The 17,663-nt window shown below is 44.5% G+C and overlaps 1 protein-coding gene across 6 annotated transcripts in view; it reads right to left on the bottom strand.

Annotated features, from left to right (window-relative positions):
* ro60 (Ro60, Y RNA binding protein) overlaps window positions 1-17,663 on the bottom strand; it is a 69,346-nt gene that overhangs the window by 37,768 nt on the left and 13,915 nt on the right. For 5 of the 6 annotated variants that reach the window (XR_015077637.1, XR_015077636.1, XR_015077634.1 and 2 more), the window contains exons 3-8: window positions 13,573-13,793; window positions 12,365-12,511; window positions 6,805-6,942; window positions 6,598-6,717; window positions 2,428-2,541; window positions 1,222-1,368 (exon numbers count right to left, since the gene is read on the bottom strand). Coding sequence is in view for 2 of the 6 variants with exons in the window: in XM_085982376.1 (XP_085838502.1) it covers window positions 1,222-1,368; window positions 2,428-2,541; window positions 6,598-6,717; window positions 6,805-6,942; window positions 12,365-12,511; window positions 13,573-13,793 (887 nt within the window). In the remaining 4 variants the exon portion in view is untranslated. The remainder of the gene's footprint in view (window positions 1-1,221; window positions 1,369-2,427; window positions 2,542-6,597; window positions 6,718-6,804; window positions 6,943-12,364; window positions 12,512-13,572; window positions 13,794-17,663) is intronic. The other variant, XM_085982377.1, reaches the window with a different exon arrangement.

The following is a 17,663-nucleotide window of genomic DNA, read 5'->3' as shown; positions in this document are numbered from 1 at the left end:
GGAGGTCTGGAAGGTGAATAATCAGATCAAATCAGCCATGATCTCATTAAATGGCGGAGCAAGCTCGAGGGGCCAAATGGCCTACTCCTGCTCCTATTATTATGTTCTTATAATGCAGCATTTACTTCAACTTAGTTCATACATTTACCGGCAGCCCAATACATTATTTGGTAATCTTAGTACAATGACTTGCATCAACTGGTTTGGAATCACAATTAACTGACAGCCTTAATTAAGACCTGGGATTTACACTCTGAAAATTCCATGCCATTTACACTAGCAAATGATGGTAAACAGCTGCAAAATCCAGGAAACTAGAGGAACAGCTGAAATATTCTTTGTATTCTTTTCAATGCACAGCTAATATCTGCGGGACATCTCTTATTCCCCTCGCCCCTAAACTTTCTCCCCTCTTCTCAAGGCAGTGGTTCGTCCTAATCACAAATACTGTCACAGCACTATGCTAATACACCAAGTAGCCAGGGAAGCAGAAGACAATTGTAGCATCCCAATCTCTGCCCAGGCCAAGATCTTAGCATGGAGGACCAAACTGGAGGTCCTCCTGGTCAGGGTGGCTCTGTAGCACACTGGTTGGTACATTTCCCACTGAGCCCTCATGCTAGCTCATTTTTTAGTGATCTTCTAAGTGTGAAATTGTTATCTATTAAATGTATTTCTTATTGGATAAATAGGAAATACAAAAAGGTTTCATTATTGGACAATTCCCCATCCCTACTCCTGAAGACATTAACTCCCGTACTGGGGTACAGTTTTTCAACCCCATAGCACATAAGGTGCCTCATCCAAGTGGCTATTATTCATGTTGAGCTTGATGGAAAAAAGTGTCAGCAGGTGATCCAGTTGTGGGATTACAACTGGAAGCCCAATCCTGTCTTAGCCTAGTATCGAACATGTGCTCCCAGCAGGAGTTGCCATTTAGTGATCAGGGACAGGAACCCTGGTCGATTTGTTCTTCCCGAATCCAGTAGTGCTGTAGCCAATCAGCACCCACCTACTGCTGCCCTGGCCAAGACCAGCCAACTCAGCTCAGACTGGGGAGTGGCGCTGGTACCTTCCTATTCCTAGAGAGAGGAGCTACAGCACATTTCTAACAATCCTGCAGGCTACATACATTTGAGAATTTTTTTTTAATTCCCCAAATCTAACCTTAACTGCCTTGTAAAAATTGCTACATTATACGATCATTTTGAATTCTCTCACCTTTCTGTATTCTCTTAGGGCTTCTACAGGATGGATATTTCCATAATACGTCTCATTATCGGTAAAGACAATGAACACATCTGCAACAGTTTTTGTCTTAATAGCCCACAACATGGGGAGAGCACAGTCAGTGGCACCAAACGGGACCTGTTGAAAGCATTCAAAATAGTCTGTACTGTTTAAAAAAAACAGCAAAAAAGTTTCACTTCAGTACACTTTTATTACCATTTTTCATGTGGGAAAAAGAGGTACGAGTAGTTGGGGAATTCTGAAGAGACAGAGATTCCAATAAAGTGAAAGCAGAAATTAAGAAAATATTAGTGGGAGAAAAACACTACACCCTCCTGTATTCAAAGTTTAAAAAAGGTTTTTTGAGGAACTTCATGCAGTAACTTGGGCACTAGGCCCAACATGTGTCCAATATTTGCTAGACTGGATGCAAAACTATATCTCTTCATCACTTAGCCTTTGGTACCCAGCACCCTCCATCATCAAAAGTAATAAACACCAGAGGCTGTTGAGAACTGAGCTGAGTGAAGAAAAATAAGGCTGGGACACTCATTATTGAATTAATTTGCTGGACATTCAGAATTAATCTGCTGATGCCAATATAAATTTCTATGTAACAAGCTAATGCTTAACAGCTTCATTTTTAAGAATGGCTTTGGTTGACGATGCACCCTCCTTAAATGAATTCTGAAATAATCTTTTAGCCGTGTGAGCTACTATTCATTTATGTACAAAAATTAAGGAAAAAATGACTAAATATGGGGAAAATTTCAAATTTTTGTATATACACTAATGATCTCTGTATTACAGGAAACTGTGTGTTATCCGGAGGCTAAATGTCCGGCAAGCTCGAGCCACCGGCAAAAATTAGGAGCCGTTTTTTTTCTTTTCGTTGCTTTTTTCTCAACAGTCAAGCTCTGCAAGGTCTGTAGCTAAGCAGCAGCTTCAGCTAGAGACGCTACAGAGATGCTTGCCGACTGTTTAGAAGCTGTTGCTAAGCAACAGGGTTTGTTGATTCACACGGAGCTGAAAATCTCCGGATGCTTCAACATTAGCGCTGGAGTGTCCGGCAGTTTTGAGGGAACGGCAACAGCTCGGTCCCGTCGGTGCCGGATAGCACAAAGTTTCCTGTACTGCTAATGAGGAAAAAAGTTAGGAGGCTCTATGAAAATTGGTGTTGTAAAAATTTTACATTACCGCATGCATGGCAGTAAATACTTCATCCAGTGCCATTTCTGAAGTGATGCGTAATGGAACCATTTCATCAGAAAAAGCAACTATTGTAGAATTGGTTTCTGTGCGTGCAACTACCTAAAAAAAGAGAGAACTCATGATGGTCACTTCTCTTAGACAGGATTCAAATATTCATGTACCATAGAAGATAAAAAGTGAGTCTTTGACTTTGTGGTAGCATTCCCGCCTCCGAGTCAGAAGGTACAGGGTTTGATCCCAACAGTGCCGGCGAGTGAAGACTGCAGCGCCGGCACTGAATTCTGGGTTGGCATCCAGCGGGATACTTGCATCCGGTGGCTGCGAGAGGTCCCCCCAATCGTTGTATGGGTTGTGGAACCCCATGAAACCCTCCCACCATATACTGTAGGACTAATCAGCTTATTGGTTGGTACAAAGATAGTTATGGCCCTGGAAGGAGTGTTTGCGTCCTGGCCTGTCGGACTGTTAATCAGCCTGCAAACCCTTCCACTATTTCCCACTATTCTCCAAGGGAAGAGTGCAAAGATACAAAAAAAAAATAGAAGATATATTAGTATGTGATTTAACAGCCACAAACACGTCAAACGTTCCTAGAGTCTCATTATAAATGTAAGTAAACAAAATAATGTTATATTTTAATTTGCTTGCTTCGGGCATATCAAATACAGTCAGTTTCAATTTCCATAGTTAGGAATTGATCTGGAATTCGTATCATAGAACGCTGCTCTTACAAACGTTTAATAGCAGATTTATTTATGCTGTTGAATTGTGCAACAGTAGACCCTGACATGGGGTGTCCAATATCTCCCTAATGCAATGGGGAGATATCACAAGTCTTTGGATGTTCAGAGCTATTGCTATCCATAAATATCACTCTATACATAGCAAGCTGTAATGCCATAGTCAAATAAGATATCTAGATTGCTATGAATTAAAACTTAATCAAAGAGCCAAAGAATTAAAGACAGGCAAATACTTAAATAGCTTACACGGATTGCTACAGACATAGCAACTACAGAAAAATATTTGTGTTTGGTACAAATCCGAGGTTTGCAGTTTGCAACTATCCTTAAAAGAAAATAATAACAGGAGTATTTTCATACAAAGCATTTCTTCCCCATCCATAGATAATTAAAGAACAAGATATCTAAAGCGATAGTTTAATTGCATATTTTGCCTGCCAACAGAGCCACTTTAGGTCTCTGCTACCACCTTAAGCTGCTCCTTTCATATACTAAGGAGACAGCCTATATGTGTCCTGTAGTTCCATATAAACTCCCCTACTTATATTCACAGCCATCCCCTCAACCTTGCTATATCACGTGGTCTCTCTACTCCCATCGTGTTAATCACAGATAAGGCCATCTCTGATTACTTCTTTGTATCCCTCTCCACTCACACCCCCCCTTCCCCCTCCCAACCCTACTTCCTTCTGTGTCTGCCCTGGAAAAAACTCTCCCCCAAGTCACTTACAATGGCACTTTCAAATTCCCAACTGTCTAGTCTTTGGCCCTCCATTCACCATGACATTTCTGTAACTAGCGATCTGCTCAATCACACCCTCACCTTTGATGTCCTTGTCCCCACTAAAACCATTACTCTCTCACCCTGGTCGTTCCCCTGGTATGGTCCTCATCTCTGCTCCCTTCAGTCAGAGGGACGCAGACTTGAACGTTTATGGCAGACAACTGGTTTAGCTATCGACGTATCTGGTTGGACCACATAAAGCATCATCGGGTCCTGCTCTCCTCTGGCAAAACTGCTCACTATTCCAGGATCATTCTGAAATGCAAGGATAACCCCTGGCTTTGCTTCTCTACTACAAACCGCCTTCTATAACCCCTATCTCCTGCATCCTCACCTTCAACAAGTGCGAGGAGCTCATGGACTTCTTTGTCACTAAGATCAAGACCATCCATTCAGCTGCCTTTGCTGCTTCCCTCCCTTCCCCTCGCCCACCAAGCCAAACTTTCCCTAAGGTTCCCCCCTGCCCTAGCCTTGAGCTTGCATCTTTCTCTAGTTTTTCTCCTATCCAACCCTCATTCCCTCTCCAAGCTCATCTTGTCCACGAGACCCACCTCCTGCTCCCTCATTCCTATTCCACCAAACCGCTGACCGCCCAACTTCCCTTCCTGGCCCCCATGTTAACTGATATTGATAACAGTTCCCTCTCCTCAGGTACTGTCCCCCTCCCCTTCAAATCTGCTGTCATCACCCCCCTCCTCAAAAACCCACCCTTGACCACTGTCTTTGCAAACTACCGCCCTATCTCCAACCTCCCTTTCCTCTCCAAAGTTCTTGAGCGCGTTATTGCCTTCCAAATTCATGTCCGTCTTTCTCAAAACTCCATGTTTGATCTCCCAAATCAGGTTTCCAGCCCTGCCACATCACTAAAACGGCCCTTATCAAAGTCACAAATAACATCCTCAGTGACTACGACTGTGGTAAACTATCCCATCTCATCCTTCTCGACCTGTCTGCAGCCTTTGACACGGTTGACCACAACATCCTCCTCCAACGCCCCATCTCCATCGTCCAGCTGGGTGGGACTGTCCTTGCCTGTTTCCATTCTTATTATCCAGTCGTAGCCAGAGAATCACCTGCAATGGCTTCTCTTCCCGCTCCCACACCATTACCTATGGAGTCCCCCAATGATCTATTCTTGGCCCCCTCCTATTTCTCATCTACATGCTGCCCCGCGGCCATATCATCTGAAAACACAATGTCAGATTCCACATGTACACTGACGACACCCAGCTCTACCTCACCACTAATGCTCCCGCGAAAGAAAGACTTGCATTTATATAGCGCCTTTCACGACCACCAGACGTCCCAAAGCGCTTTACAGCCAATGAAGTACTTTTTGAAGTGTAGTCACCGTTGTAATGTAGGAAATGCAGCAGCCAATTTGCGCACAGCAAGCTCCCACAAACAGCAGTGTGATAATGACCAAATAATCTGTTTTTGTTATGTTGACTAAAGTGCGCGGCCATGCAGTAATCTCAAAGTCCGCTCACCAGCTTCTCCATTGTAAATACCGTGCATGCCCAGAAATCTAAAGGGGCCGTGCAGTAAAAGAAAGAGGCCGCTCAGAACAAAGCGCAGTTTACAGGGAACATTGCTCACCACCACCTCTCTCAACCCCTTCACTGTCTCTGATTTGTCACGCTGCTTGTTCAACATCAAGTCCTGCATGAGCAGAAATTTCCTCCAACTAAATATTGGGAAGACCAAAGCCACTGTCTTCAGTACAACCACAAATTCCATTCCCTAGCCACCGGCTCCATCCCTCTCCCTGGCAACTGTCTGAGGCTGAACCACAGCATCCCTCTCCGCCTCTCTATCCTCCTTTAAGACACTCCTTAAAACCCACCTCTTTGACCAAGTTTTTGGTCAGCTGTCCTAACATCTCATGTGGTTCGGTGTCAAATTTTGTTATATAACTGTGAAGCGCCTTGGGACATTTTACTACTTTAAAGGCGCAATATAAATGCGTGCTTTTGTTGTAGTTTCAACAGAATCCAAGGTTTCAGACCAGCCTGGGGCCCAATAGTGAGGAGATCGGCAAAGCTTAATACCAGCTGGGTACTACTGCATACTTCCTGGAAGCAACTGGTAGTTTATTAATGTACTGTGCCGTGGAGTGGCAGATTCAGCGATTCTCGACGAGTAGTTAATCACTTCAATACTCAACTAGATTTTATGGGTTGGAACCAATGTGCTTCCCAACAAAAGTAAAAATGAGGGGGGAACAAGAGAAAGCAATGATTCAACAAGGCCAACTTTCAAGTGCCACCTAGTGGCTGGTTACACAAGAGCAGAAGCTTGAGAAAGATAACAGACCTCTCCCTGCTAAATCCACCATTTAACAGGAAAGAGGAAAATAGAAATAAAGTGTGGAAGAGAAAGAAAATGGAAACTATATTTTCTCGTCAATAGGCAAATATCAAACAATGATTAATTTGGGAATCTCGCAAACACCACCATTTGTTATACTAGTTTTAAAATTACTTTTTTATTAAGATATATAACATAAAATTGTTAGTTTTAATGCAAATATGTTTGCAAAAAGAGAACTCAATATAATATCAATATAAGCAACAAAAAATACCCAGAGAACACTAAAGTAAGAAGTGGCTTGTGAAAGTATCTTACCATTGCCATAGCTGCAGCAACACTGTAAGCATAAACTACTTTGCATCCGAGAACCTGGCTACACATGGAAGAGCTGATATCCAAGGCCAATAAAAAGCGCTTGCCGGTTGGTTCTACATTCTATAAAAAAACCAAAATAATTTAAATAAATTTATATTCCAGAAAACACGGCTCTTACGAGGTTGGAAAATAACAATGTATCATTACCTTGAAAGCTTTATAAAATGCCTGATCAAGTGCTACTAAAATTTCTGGATCAGGGATCCACTTTAGCTTTCCTCGGTTTCCTTTTCCTGCTTTGTATGTTTCTAGAGCCACCAAAATGTGAAATGGATGGATTCGGGCCTAGAAGTCAAACATTAATGCATTATTGACAAAGTATGGTTCAAAACTGTGGCAGTGCATTTTTTCATTGCCCAATATTCTTCTCTCATCCCTCTTCACCTGAAGGTGGTCACTTATATTTAAGTATGGTTTCAGAGTAGTAACAGCCTCCAATATGTCACCTAACATGTGCACTTCAACAGTGAGAATCAATGGGCTATTTGATTATGAAGACCATCACAAATAAGCTCCACCCTGATCCTGATCCCATCTTCATGTAGTACCACATCTACAATTACTGAGAGTATTCATTCTTAACTAGGTTTCACAGGATGCTAGCCCAGGAAACCTAGCTAACAGTGAATATATGGAAAGAGGAACAGGAAAGTTGGGGGGGAGGGGGGGGGAAAAGAGAGCAGGGTGGTTGAAGAAAGTGATTCAATAAGGACTACTATGCATTTCCTAGAGGCTGGTTATACAGCAGAAACCTGTCAACAGGCAGCCCAATGAATGAATGGTCTTTGTAGGTGACGAAAAGGAAAACAAAATAAAATGGAAGAAGAATAGGAGCCAACTTTCCCTTGTCTAACCAAGAGACATTGAGGACAACAATAATGCTCCACTATTGTCCCAGATGAGGTTGGCTGAGTACAGATAAAGCATCAAACTTAGAGTCATCATCTATACAGCTTGTACTGCACCATGTAAGGCATTTATTCAATTAGCTAATAAGAGCCAACCAAACAAAAATGATTTACATCAGGAAAAACTGGTAGTATACAACTATTCTATTTAGAGATTTTTTGTAAATAAATGTAGTTATTTTTAAATTGTACACAAATGTTGAAGGAATAGTGGACTCCCCTGATGGCTTAGTGAGTAAAACAACCATCTGGCATGGTACAGAGTTGTACAGACCAGGGAGTTCCTAGGATAGATACATCTCTGGTTGATGCCGACTCATGTAGTGTCCTGATTGCTACCCAGATTGTTGCTGGCAGGTGTGTGCATATGGATGCCAGGGAAGAAGAGGATTGAGCTCAGCTGCAATACCATGGCCATACTAGTCTGCTGACATTCACTGTCTGTGCTCATGCTTGAAGACTGGCCACTTAAGTGAGGTATTGGAGGGTTGGCAAAACCTTTGGAACCACATCCTGGCAGGAGTTACTGCCTTCAGGAAAGGATGGTAGGAAGGGGAGAAAACTGGGAAAATATTAGAATCTTTACAATCGGAGCAAACTGTGAAATATAGAACTGATGTGCCTCATGAAGCAAACATTGATACATGTAATATCAAGTTTAACATCCTTGCAATGGAGCGCACTGCAATTGACTCCCGCGTCCTCAGGCTAGGGAATGGAAACAAAATAAATAAATTCCACCACAGTTCACATTCTTGTTCTCCACCATGTGATCCCTGCTGATAGTGATAATATCAGGCTCATCTGTACAACAACAACAACTTGTATTTATACAGCGCCTTTAATGTAGTAAAGCATCCAAAGGCACTTCACATGAGCTTTAACAAACAAAATTTGACACCTAAACACACAAACATAGAAACATAAAAGATAGGAGCAGGAGTAGGCCTTTCGGCCCCTCGAGCCTGCTCCGCCATTCAATGAGATCATGGCTGATCATCTAAATTCAGTAACCTGTCCCTGCCTTCTCCCATATCCCTTGATCCCTTTAGCCTTAAGAAATATATCTAAATCCTTCTTGAATATATTTAATGAATTGGCCTCAACTGCCTTCTGTGGTAGAGAATTCCACAGGTTCACCACTCTCTGGGTGAAGAAATTCCTCCTCATCTCTGTCCTAAATGGCTTACCCCTTATTCTTAGACTGTGACCCCTGGTTCTGGACTCCCCCGCCATCGGGAACATCCTTCCTGCATCTAGTCTGTCTAGTCCTGTTAGAATTTTATAAGTTTCAATGAGATTCCCTCTCATTCTTCTAAGCTCCAGCGAGTATAAGCCCAATCTCTCCTCATACGTCATTCCTGCCATCCTAGGTATCAGTCTGGGGAGCCTTCGCTGCACTCCCTCCATGGGAAGAACATCCTTCCTCAGATAAGGCGACCAAAACTGCACACAATACTCAAGGTGTGGTCTCACCAAGGCCCTGTACAACTGCAGCAAGACATCCTTGTTCCTATACTCGAATCCTCTCGCTACGAAGGCCAACATACCATTTGCCTTCTTAACCGCCTGCTGCACCTGCATGCTTACCTTCAGCGACTGGTGCACAAGGACACCCAGGTCTCGTTGCACTGCCCCTTCTCCCAATCTATTGCCGTTCAGATAATAATCTGCCTTCCTGATTTTGCCACCAAAGTGGATAACCTCGCATTTATCCACATTACACTGCATCTGCTATACATCTGCCCAATCACCCAACCTGTCCAAATCATACTGGAGTTTCTTGGCATCCTCCTCACAGCACACACGCCCACCCAGCTTTGTGTCGTCTGCAAACTTGGAGATATTACATCTAGTTCCCTCGTCTAGATCATTAATATATATTGTGAATAGCTGGGGTCCTAGGACCGATCCCTGCGGTACCCCACTAGTCACTGCCTGCCACTGGAAAAAGAGCCGTTTATTCCAACTCTTTGCTTCCTGTCTGCCAGTCAGTTCTCTATCCAAGTCAGTATCTTGCCCCCAATCCCATGTGCTTTAACTTTACACGTTAATCTCTTATGCGGGACCTTATCGAAAGCCTTCTGAAAGTCCAAATACACCACATCCACTGGTTCTCCCTTATCTATTCTACCAGTTACATCCTCAAAAAATTCCAGTAGATTAGTCAAGCACGATTTACCTTTTGTAAATCCATGTTGACTTTGTCCGATCCTGTCACTGTTTTCCAAATGCTCTGCTATTACATATTACAAAGTGATATTAGGGCAGCTGAGCAAAAACTTGATCAAAGAGGTAGTCTTAAAGGAGGAAAGAGAGGTAGAGAGGGAATTTCAGGACTTGGGGTCTAGGTAGCTGAAGTCAAGGCTGCCAATAGTGGAGGAGATTACAGAGATAAGGAGGGGCGAGGCCATGGAGGGATTTGAAAACAATGATGAGAATTTTAAAATTGACATTGCTTAACCGGGAGCCAAATTTAGGTCAGCGAGCACAGGGCTGATGGGTGAATGGGATTTGGTGCGAGTTAGGACACCTCAAGTTTACAGAGGGTAGAACATGGGAGGCCAGCCAAGAGTGCATTGGAATAATCAAGTCTAGAGGTCACAAAGGCATGGATGAGGGTTTCAGCAGCAGATGAACTGAGACAGGCAGAGTCGGGCGATGTTGCGGGGGTAGAAATAAGGCTGCCTTAGTGATGGCGCAGATATGTGGTTGGAAGTTCATCTTGACATCAAATATGACACCAAGGTTGCGAACAGTCTGGTTCAACCTCAGACAGTTGCCGGGGGAGGGATGGAGTCGGTGGCTAGGGAACGGAGTTTGTGGCAGGGACCGAAGACAATGGCTTCAGTCTTCCCAATATTTAGTTGGAGGAAATTTCTGCTCCTCCAGTATTGAATGTTGGACAAGCAGTCTGACAATTTAGAGACAATGAAGTGGTCGAGAGAGGTGGTAGTGAGGTCGATCTGAGTGTCGTCAGCATACATGTGGAAACTCTCGCTGTGTTTTCAGATGATGTTGCCAAAGGGCAGCATACAGATGGGAAATAGGATGGAGCTAAGGATTAATCATTGGGGGACACCAGAGGTAACAGTGTGGGAGTGGGAAGAGAAGCCATTGCAGGTGATTCTCTGGCTACAACTGGATAGATAAGAATGGAACCAGGTGAGTGCAGTCCCACCTTTATTTTTTCAGAAGGGTCACCCTTTTAGAACTGAGATGAGGAGGAATTTATTTTCTCAGATGGTTGTAAATCTGTGGAATTCTCTGCCCCAGAGAGCCATGGAGGCTGGGTCATTAAATACATTTAAGGTGGAGATAGACAGATTTTTGCAAGATAAGGGAGTGAAGGGTTATGGGGAATGGGCAGGGAAGTGGCTTCGAGCCCAAGATCAGCCATGATCTTATTGAATGGCGGAGCAGGCTCGAGGGGCCAAGTGGCCTATTCCTGTTCCTATTTCTTATATTCTTATGTTCACCCAGCTGGACGACGGTGGAGAGGCGTTGGAGGAGGATGGTGTGATCAACCTTGTCAAAGGTTGCAGACCAGTCGAGAAGGATGAGGAGGGATAGTTTATCTTTGTCACAGTCAATTAGGATGTCATTTGAGACTTTAATAAGAGCTGTTTCGGTACTGTGGCAGGGGCGGAAACCTGATTGGAGAGATTCAAACATGAAAGTTCCGGGAAAGATGGGTACAGATTTGGGAGGCGACAACACGTTCAAGGACTTTGGAGAGGAAAGTGAGGTGAAGATGGGGCGGTAGTTTGCAAGGATGGACGGGTCAAGGGCTGATGGTTGAATTGTTTACCAACAGTGTGGACGCCGGAAGTTGCTATCCGATTTACTCCATAAGTGTCTAGACTTACCTATGAAGAATGGCTATTTGCTGGAATAATAGATATTTAATTATTTTAATTTTTAAAAATTCTCCAACAATTAAATTCTGAAGGAATGAGACTCCACACTTGCAAAACTAAATTTTCAGTGCCAGAGAGGTGGTTTGGCAGTAATTAAGGCTTATCACGCCATTAAAAATTCACTTACACTTGAATGTACCAGCCCTAACTTTTTCTGGTGCATATGTGGGTAACTAGTGGGGAATTACAGCAACTTCACACCGTGACATGGATTTCAATGCTGAGTCTATCGGTGAGGTACTGGTGGAGCGCCGCTTGTGGAGGAGCAGGGCGAATCGGATAGAAACTTCCAGATCTCTGCGTTTAACAGCGCACATGTGGACTCCGGAAGTTGATATACGATTTACTCCATAATAACGATGAGCGCTGTTAGCCTCACTATTATCCTCAACACAAAATCCGATCCAACGACCAGATAATCTGTTTTAGTTATGTTGAGTGAGAGATAAATATTGACCAGAGCTTCGAATAACACCATGGAATCTTTTACGTCCACCAGAGAGGCCAGACGGGGCCTCGGTTTAACATGTCAACCAAATTCCCAATCCTGCTAGTTTTCAGCTGTGATTGTCATCATAATTATAAAACTGCTCGTGTGCAACATTTAAGTGTACACCTGCAAGAGTAGAAGAAATTCACAGTGATAGATTAATATGTAAATCACATGAAATAAGCACATTGTAAGTGTTGAGCACATAAACTGTAAAATACCGAAATGCAAACATTTTCATAGAAGGTGTGTTATTCCGGAGAAAGTTACCATGCTCCAATTTGTTTTGATTAGATACAGGTTATTAGCAGGTGTGGTTGGAAGCAAGTTGCACTGCCTTGACCAACTGCATTTGAAAGATTACATATATTCAGATTAAAAAAAGGTACCTTCTTTAAGACAGTCTCATTTTTCAACCTTTCACACACCGTGGCAACCTCTTCACTTCCTGGTTTAAGAATGGAATCTGTAGTCATTTTCCCTAAATTTTTGAGCATGGCAATAACAGGCATATCCTTCAATAGTGCCTTCCACACCTAATAAAACAAAGCAAATGTATAATTCTGCCAAAAACAGAGATCTGCATAATAAAACAATACATAACTCAATTTCAACATTATACAATAGGCCTTCAAGGTGCAATACAGTGAATGAATGGATTCAACATAAATGCCCATATTCAGTGTTGTCAGTAGGGGAGTGGTGAGAGAAAGAGGGAGATTCTCATATAGGTGCACTAGTTCAGTACAGTTTAATGTTATTCTTCATCATACTACATCCACTTGAATTATGAAAATCACAGCCAGTTATACAATTATAGATTTTGTCTGGACTGGGAGCAGTTTGACACTAGGTTGAAGTGCTGCTGGCTACAAGTCTGTCACTGGTGCTGGAAGCAATTTGAGATGAATTAAGAGTGTCACACAAGAATCATATTGCACAACACTGAAGAAAATCAATTTTAAGTATGATTTTTCCTGCAAGAAATGGTTGGCAGCATACTAAATGAGCTTAGCAAGAATACTCATGTTACTTTACCTATATAAAAAGTATACTTGAGGTATCTAAGCAAGTCACTTTAAAAATCCATCTAATAAGTAAATGTCAAAAAGCATCTTTCAATAATGCATTCTTTTTCAGGTAACAATTATACCCTCCAAATTTGTTCTAATAACATCTTCCTAGCAGCAGCCCAGAGTAACATTTGTGTCAAAGTAATCACAATTAAACCAAGTTCAAAAACTATCTTTGCCCGATGGTCAAAGTCTGCTTTTAATAATTGGTGAATGTTAACAATTCTGCTGTTGCTCAAGTGCTATTGTGAAATAGGGGAAGGCAAGGGACAAATAAAAATCAGCAGGATGTTTTTGTGGGATGTTGTCATATGTGTTAGCAACCAGCTCAACAGCAGTACAGTGGGCTGCTTTTTGGCAATTAGAAAATACCATTTGGTGGAAAAGAAATAAGATTTTTTTTCTTAATTGGATTCACAACTATTCTACAAATACTATCACAGATGCTGCAAAAATCAGATGTAGGTGTTGTTAGTTTTATTCACTGACGTAGTGGCCAAGGAACAAAGCATTTACTCACTCACCTCCTGTGACTTCAGGTGATTAGTCAGTAGGTGCTCCCTGACCAGCCTGTACTCCTCAATAAGTTGAGCAACCTCCTGTTCATCTCGGGTCATTTTTACTCTCTCCAGAGCTTCAAAGTACTTCAACAGCCTCTGAATTCCATCTGAGTTTTCTTTATCCTTGTAGGCTTCTTCAACCTCCTTCCAACCTTTCATAATATACTTGGTGACCAAAGTGAGATCTGGAAAAGACAGAACAAATTGGCTGAAAATACCATTCTCCACCCCTGCTGTGGGACAATGTTTTTGGATTCACTATGCAATATGCATTAGTGTATTCTGAAATGAAACAATTACATACTCACATTAAATTCTAGTCGCTTTGTTTGCTTACGGTCAAAATTTTCCCAACAATCAAGGAAAATCAATAAAGCCCAAAACGGTTCTAATTTGTCAGCATTATGTTGACATATTAAGCTAGATTTTGATTTCGTTCATTGCATCCGCACCTACTGCATCACTAAGGTGGCCAACTTAGCAAACTAAATAGAAAATTTAAATATGGTATTTTGGTTACCCGTTTGAAACATGTGCATAGAACATAAGAATTAGGAGCAGGAGTAGCCCATACGGCCCCTCGAGCCTGCTCCGCCATTCAATAGAGCATGGCTGATCTTCGACCTCAACTCCACTATCCCGCCCGATTCCCATATCCCTTGATTCCCCTAGAGTCCAAAAATCTATCGAACTCAGCCTTGAATATACTCCAAGGGGTCAATTTTAACTCAGGTGCGGGAAATTGTCGGGTTCCCCAAATTTGGTGTTTCACACACGAATCTAAATGGGTCTGTAAGATTGATGCAATTTTAACTCAATTGGCCAATTGATTTCCAACGTGTGGGAAGCCTTGGCAATTGAGTATTTCCAGTCAGAAAGTCGCAGAATATGACGTCACCATTGCTGCTGCTTTTAAGGTCCACAGCAAGCCTTGCTTCTTCTGCAGGCTTCCAAACTTCACCATTGAGATGGCACAGGAGCCTGCAGGAGCAACGGCCAGCGGGAGGGCAAGAGCTGCCCCAAAATTTGATGAGGCTTCACTCCAGGCATTGCTGGATGGTGCTAGGGCCCACAGAAAGGTCCTGTTCCCTTCTTCAGGGAGGAAGAGGCCTCCCAGTCAGACCAAGGCTGTGTGGCTACAGGTGGCAGGGGAAGTCAACTCCTTGGGGCTCACACGGTGCACCTGGATGCAGTGCAGGAAAAGATTCCATGACCTTCATCGCACTGGAAAAGTAAGTACTGTATGAAGTTTCCATCACCCTCAATCTGATCCCCATTGCCTTTCCTCACCAGCACTCAGCTTTAGCAATCTCTTCCTCCACATCCCACTTGACACTCGCATCCATGCACCCTTACCCATTCCCTCTCTCTCTATGCTCACATTCACATAACTATGCCACCATGCAGCCCTCACACTCCCTCTCACTCTGATGCTTTGAACACAACTGACAACACACAGGGAGGGCCCTTGGTCTTGCAACCTCACTCCATCTTTGTCTCCCTCTAAGTATCTATGCTATACAATCTCTGCACTCACTCCTTCATTCTCACTCAACCTCCACTTGTCTCCCCCATTGCAGGAAAAGAGAGCTCACAACAGGAGAGAGCGAGCCAGGACAGGAGGACTGCCGCCCTCATTAGCCCAGCTCACCCTCTGGGAGGAAGGCGTCCTGGAGATTGTCGGGGCTGACAGAGATGCGGAAGTTGGGGAAGGACAGACAGGTGCATCCCCGCAAGCTGGTGACAGAATAGTTTTCCATCTCTCTCATTGGCATTGCATGAGTCGCTGATAATGATTCTGAAGCTACATCATATGGACTTATGATCATCTGCAAAATGCAATGTGCATGTAACCTTGGCATCACATCTCTAATTTTTTCCTTGACTCCCCCACAGGACCATCGAGAGCCCCCGTCCCCAGTGTGCAGGAGGAAGAGCCTGAGATGCCAGACTCCTCAGAGGAATCTGCAACCTCTGAGGGTGCAGCGTCAGCAGAAATAAGCGCACCCAGCACCAGCGCAGACACTCACACCTCGGTGGGACCTTCGGGACATAGAGTAGAGTTGTCACCTGGTGTATCACAGCTCACAAGTGAGCATCAGCAGATTGTGGAGACAGGAACAGCAGTGGAGAGTCCTCGCCGGAGGGTGCAGGACTCTGCCAGCTCGGCTCAGCTGCATGTCGACCCTCTGCCTCTGGGTCCATCTGTAAGATCAGAGGTGATGGAACTCCATGCACAGATGCAGGAGTCTCTGGCAGGTTTTGTCTCCAGGGTCGCTGCGAGTGTGGAGCGAATGGAGGAGTCCATAGCGAACATGAGCAGAGCCTTTGTGGAGTCAGTGGCGCATTAACACATCAACACAGAAAGGGTGGCTACCTACGTGGAAATGATTGCTGCCTCCGTGGTAAGGCTGGCTACCGTAGAGGAGAGGATGGCTACGGTAGAGGAGAGGAGGGCTACGACCATGGAGGAGGTTAGTTGCCAGGGTATGGAAAACATGATGAGTGTTCAGAATAGAATGACATCTCCTGAGGAGCGATGGGCATCTATTGAACAGAGAAACCAGACCTTCATGGAAGTCCTTCCGAGTAGGACTGCCATTGCAGATACGGGTCCCCATGGCCCCCCTGATGTGCAGCAAGGTGCTCTCAAGTCACTTGCAGGCACTGAGGGGGACCTGACCCATGAGAGGGAGGTTGGTGGCAGACCTCAAGGAAGTGGGGGCTCTTCTCCAAGCGCACACACTTCCATGCCACTGCAGAGCCCTCGGTCAGAGCCCTGCCAGAGTCCACACCCAACTGAGATAGACGTCTCAACTCCTGCACAGCCGCAGGAGCAGCAGACTGCTGACGAGCCCTTGCAGGCTCGCCACCCCAGAGGACGCCTGCCAAAGGTGTCGAGACAGGAGCAGCAGGAAAGTGAGCAAGGGGCCTCCACATCTGCTGAAGCCACAGGGGAACCACTACGTAGGAGCAGGCATAAGAGGAAAATAAAGCACAAATAGTCACTTGGGTGAAATGTTGTGTATTTTGTAAAAATGCCATCAGTTGTTTGTTTTGCATAAAAATTCTGATGGCAACTGCTGCAGTTCTGGCGTGTGTCATTCCGCGAATGGGGCTTTCACATTGAGGGCTTAGGATTACTTGCAGTTGTCAGGATGCTGGTCAAATAGCTAGGAATCTGCAGGGTTTGGCCATTGTCGATGCTCAGGTAAGAAGCTGTGAGGCAAAAGAGTTTGATTTACTAGGCTAAGCAAATCTGGCCAGGATGAGTGCGTTCCTTGCATCCCGGGCAGCAATGTTCTCACGTAATGCTGCCGCTGGTTGATGGGCCTCTGCAGGATGCTCATTCTCGCCCTCCTCCTCCGCCTCCTCATCATCATCATCATGAGGAGGGTATGCGAGAAGCCACTTGGTCCTCAGGAACCTGCAAGCCACGACGCTGTGCCATGTTGTGGAGTGCACAGCAAACCACAACGATTCTGGCGACCCTGGCTGCTGAGTACTGTAGGGCTCCACCTGATCTATCCAGGCATCTGAAGCGCATCTTCAGCAAGCTGATGGTTTGCTCGATGGCGGATCTTGTGGCTGGAGTTGTAGCGCTCCTCAGCTTCGTTGGCTGGCCTCCTCAATGGCGTCATTAGCCAAGTCCTCAGGGGATAGCCCTTGTCTCCAAGCAGCCATCCGTGAAGTTGGTCCGGCGGACTGAATAGTGGAGGCACACTAGACTGGCGCAGTATGAAGGAGTCATGGCAACTGCCAGGGTACTTGGCACAAACGTGCAAAATCTCCTTCTTGTGGTCACACACAAGCTGAACGTTAAGGGAGTGGAAACCCTTGCGGTTGACAAAAATACCTGGATTGTGATGGGGTGCCCTAAGGGCCACATGTGTGCAGTCAATAACGCCCTGCACCCTTGGAAAGTCTGCCAGATGAGCTAATCCAACTGCTCGCGCCGTCACATTTGCGCGATCCCTGGTGAAATGGATGTGATTGTGCGCGAGGGCATCGGTTACCTGCGTGATGCAAGTGTGTGCGGCCAACTGGGAGATGCC

This window comes from Somniosus microcephalus, chromosome 3 (genome assembly GCF_052327205.1).
Source record: "Somniosus microcephalus isolate GS21.2 chromosome 3, FLI_Smic_1.0, whole genome shotgun sequence".
Lineage (NCBI taxonomy): Eukaryota > Metazoa > Chordata > Chondrichthyes > Squaliformes > Somniosidae > Somniosus > Somniosus microcephalus.
Note: the sequence above shows the minus strand (reverse complement) of the source record. Positions and strands in the feature narration are given on the sequence as shown.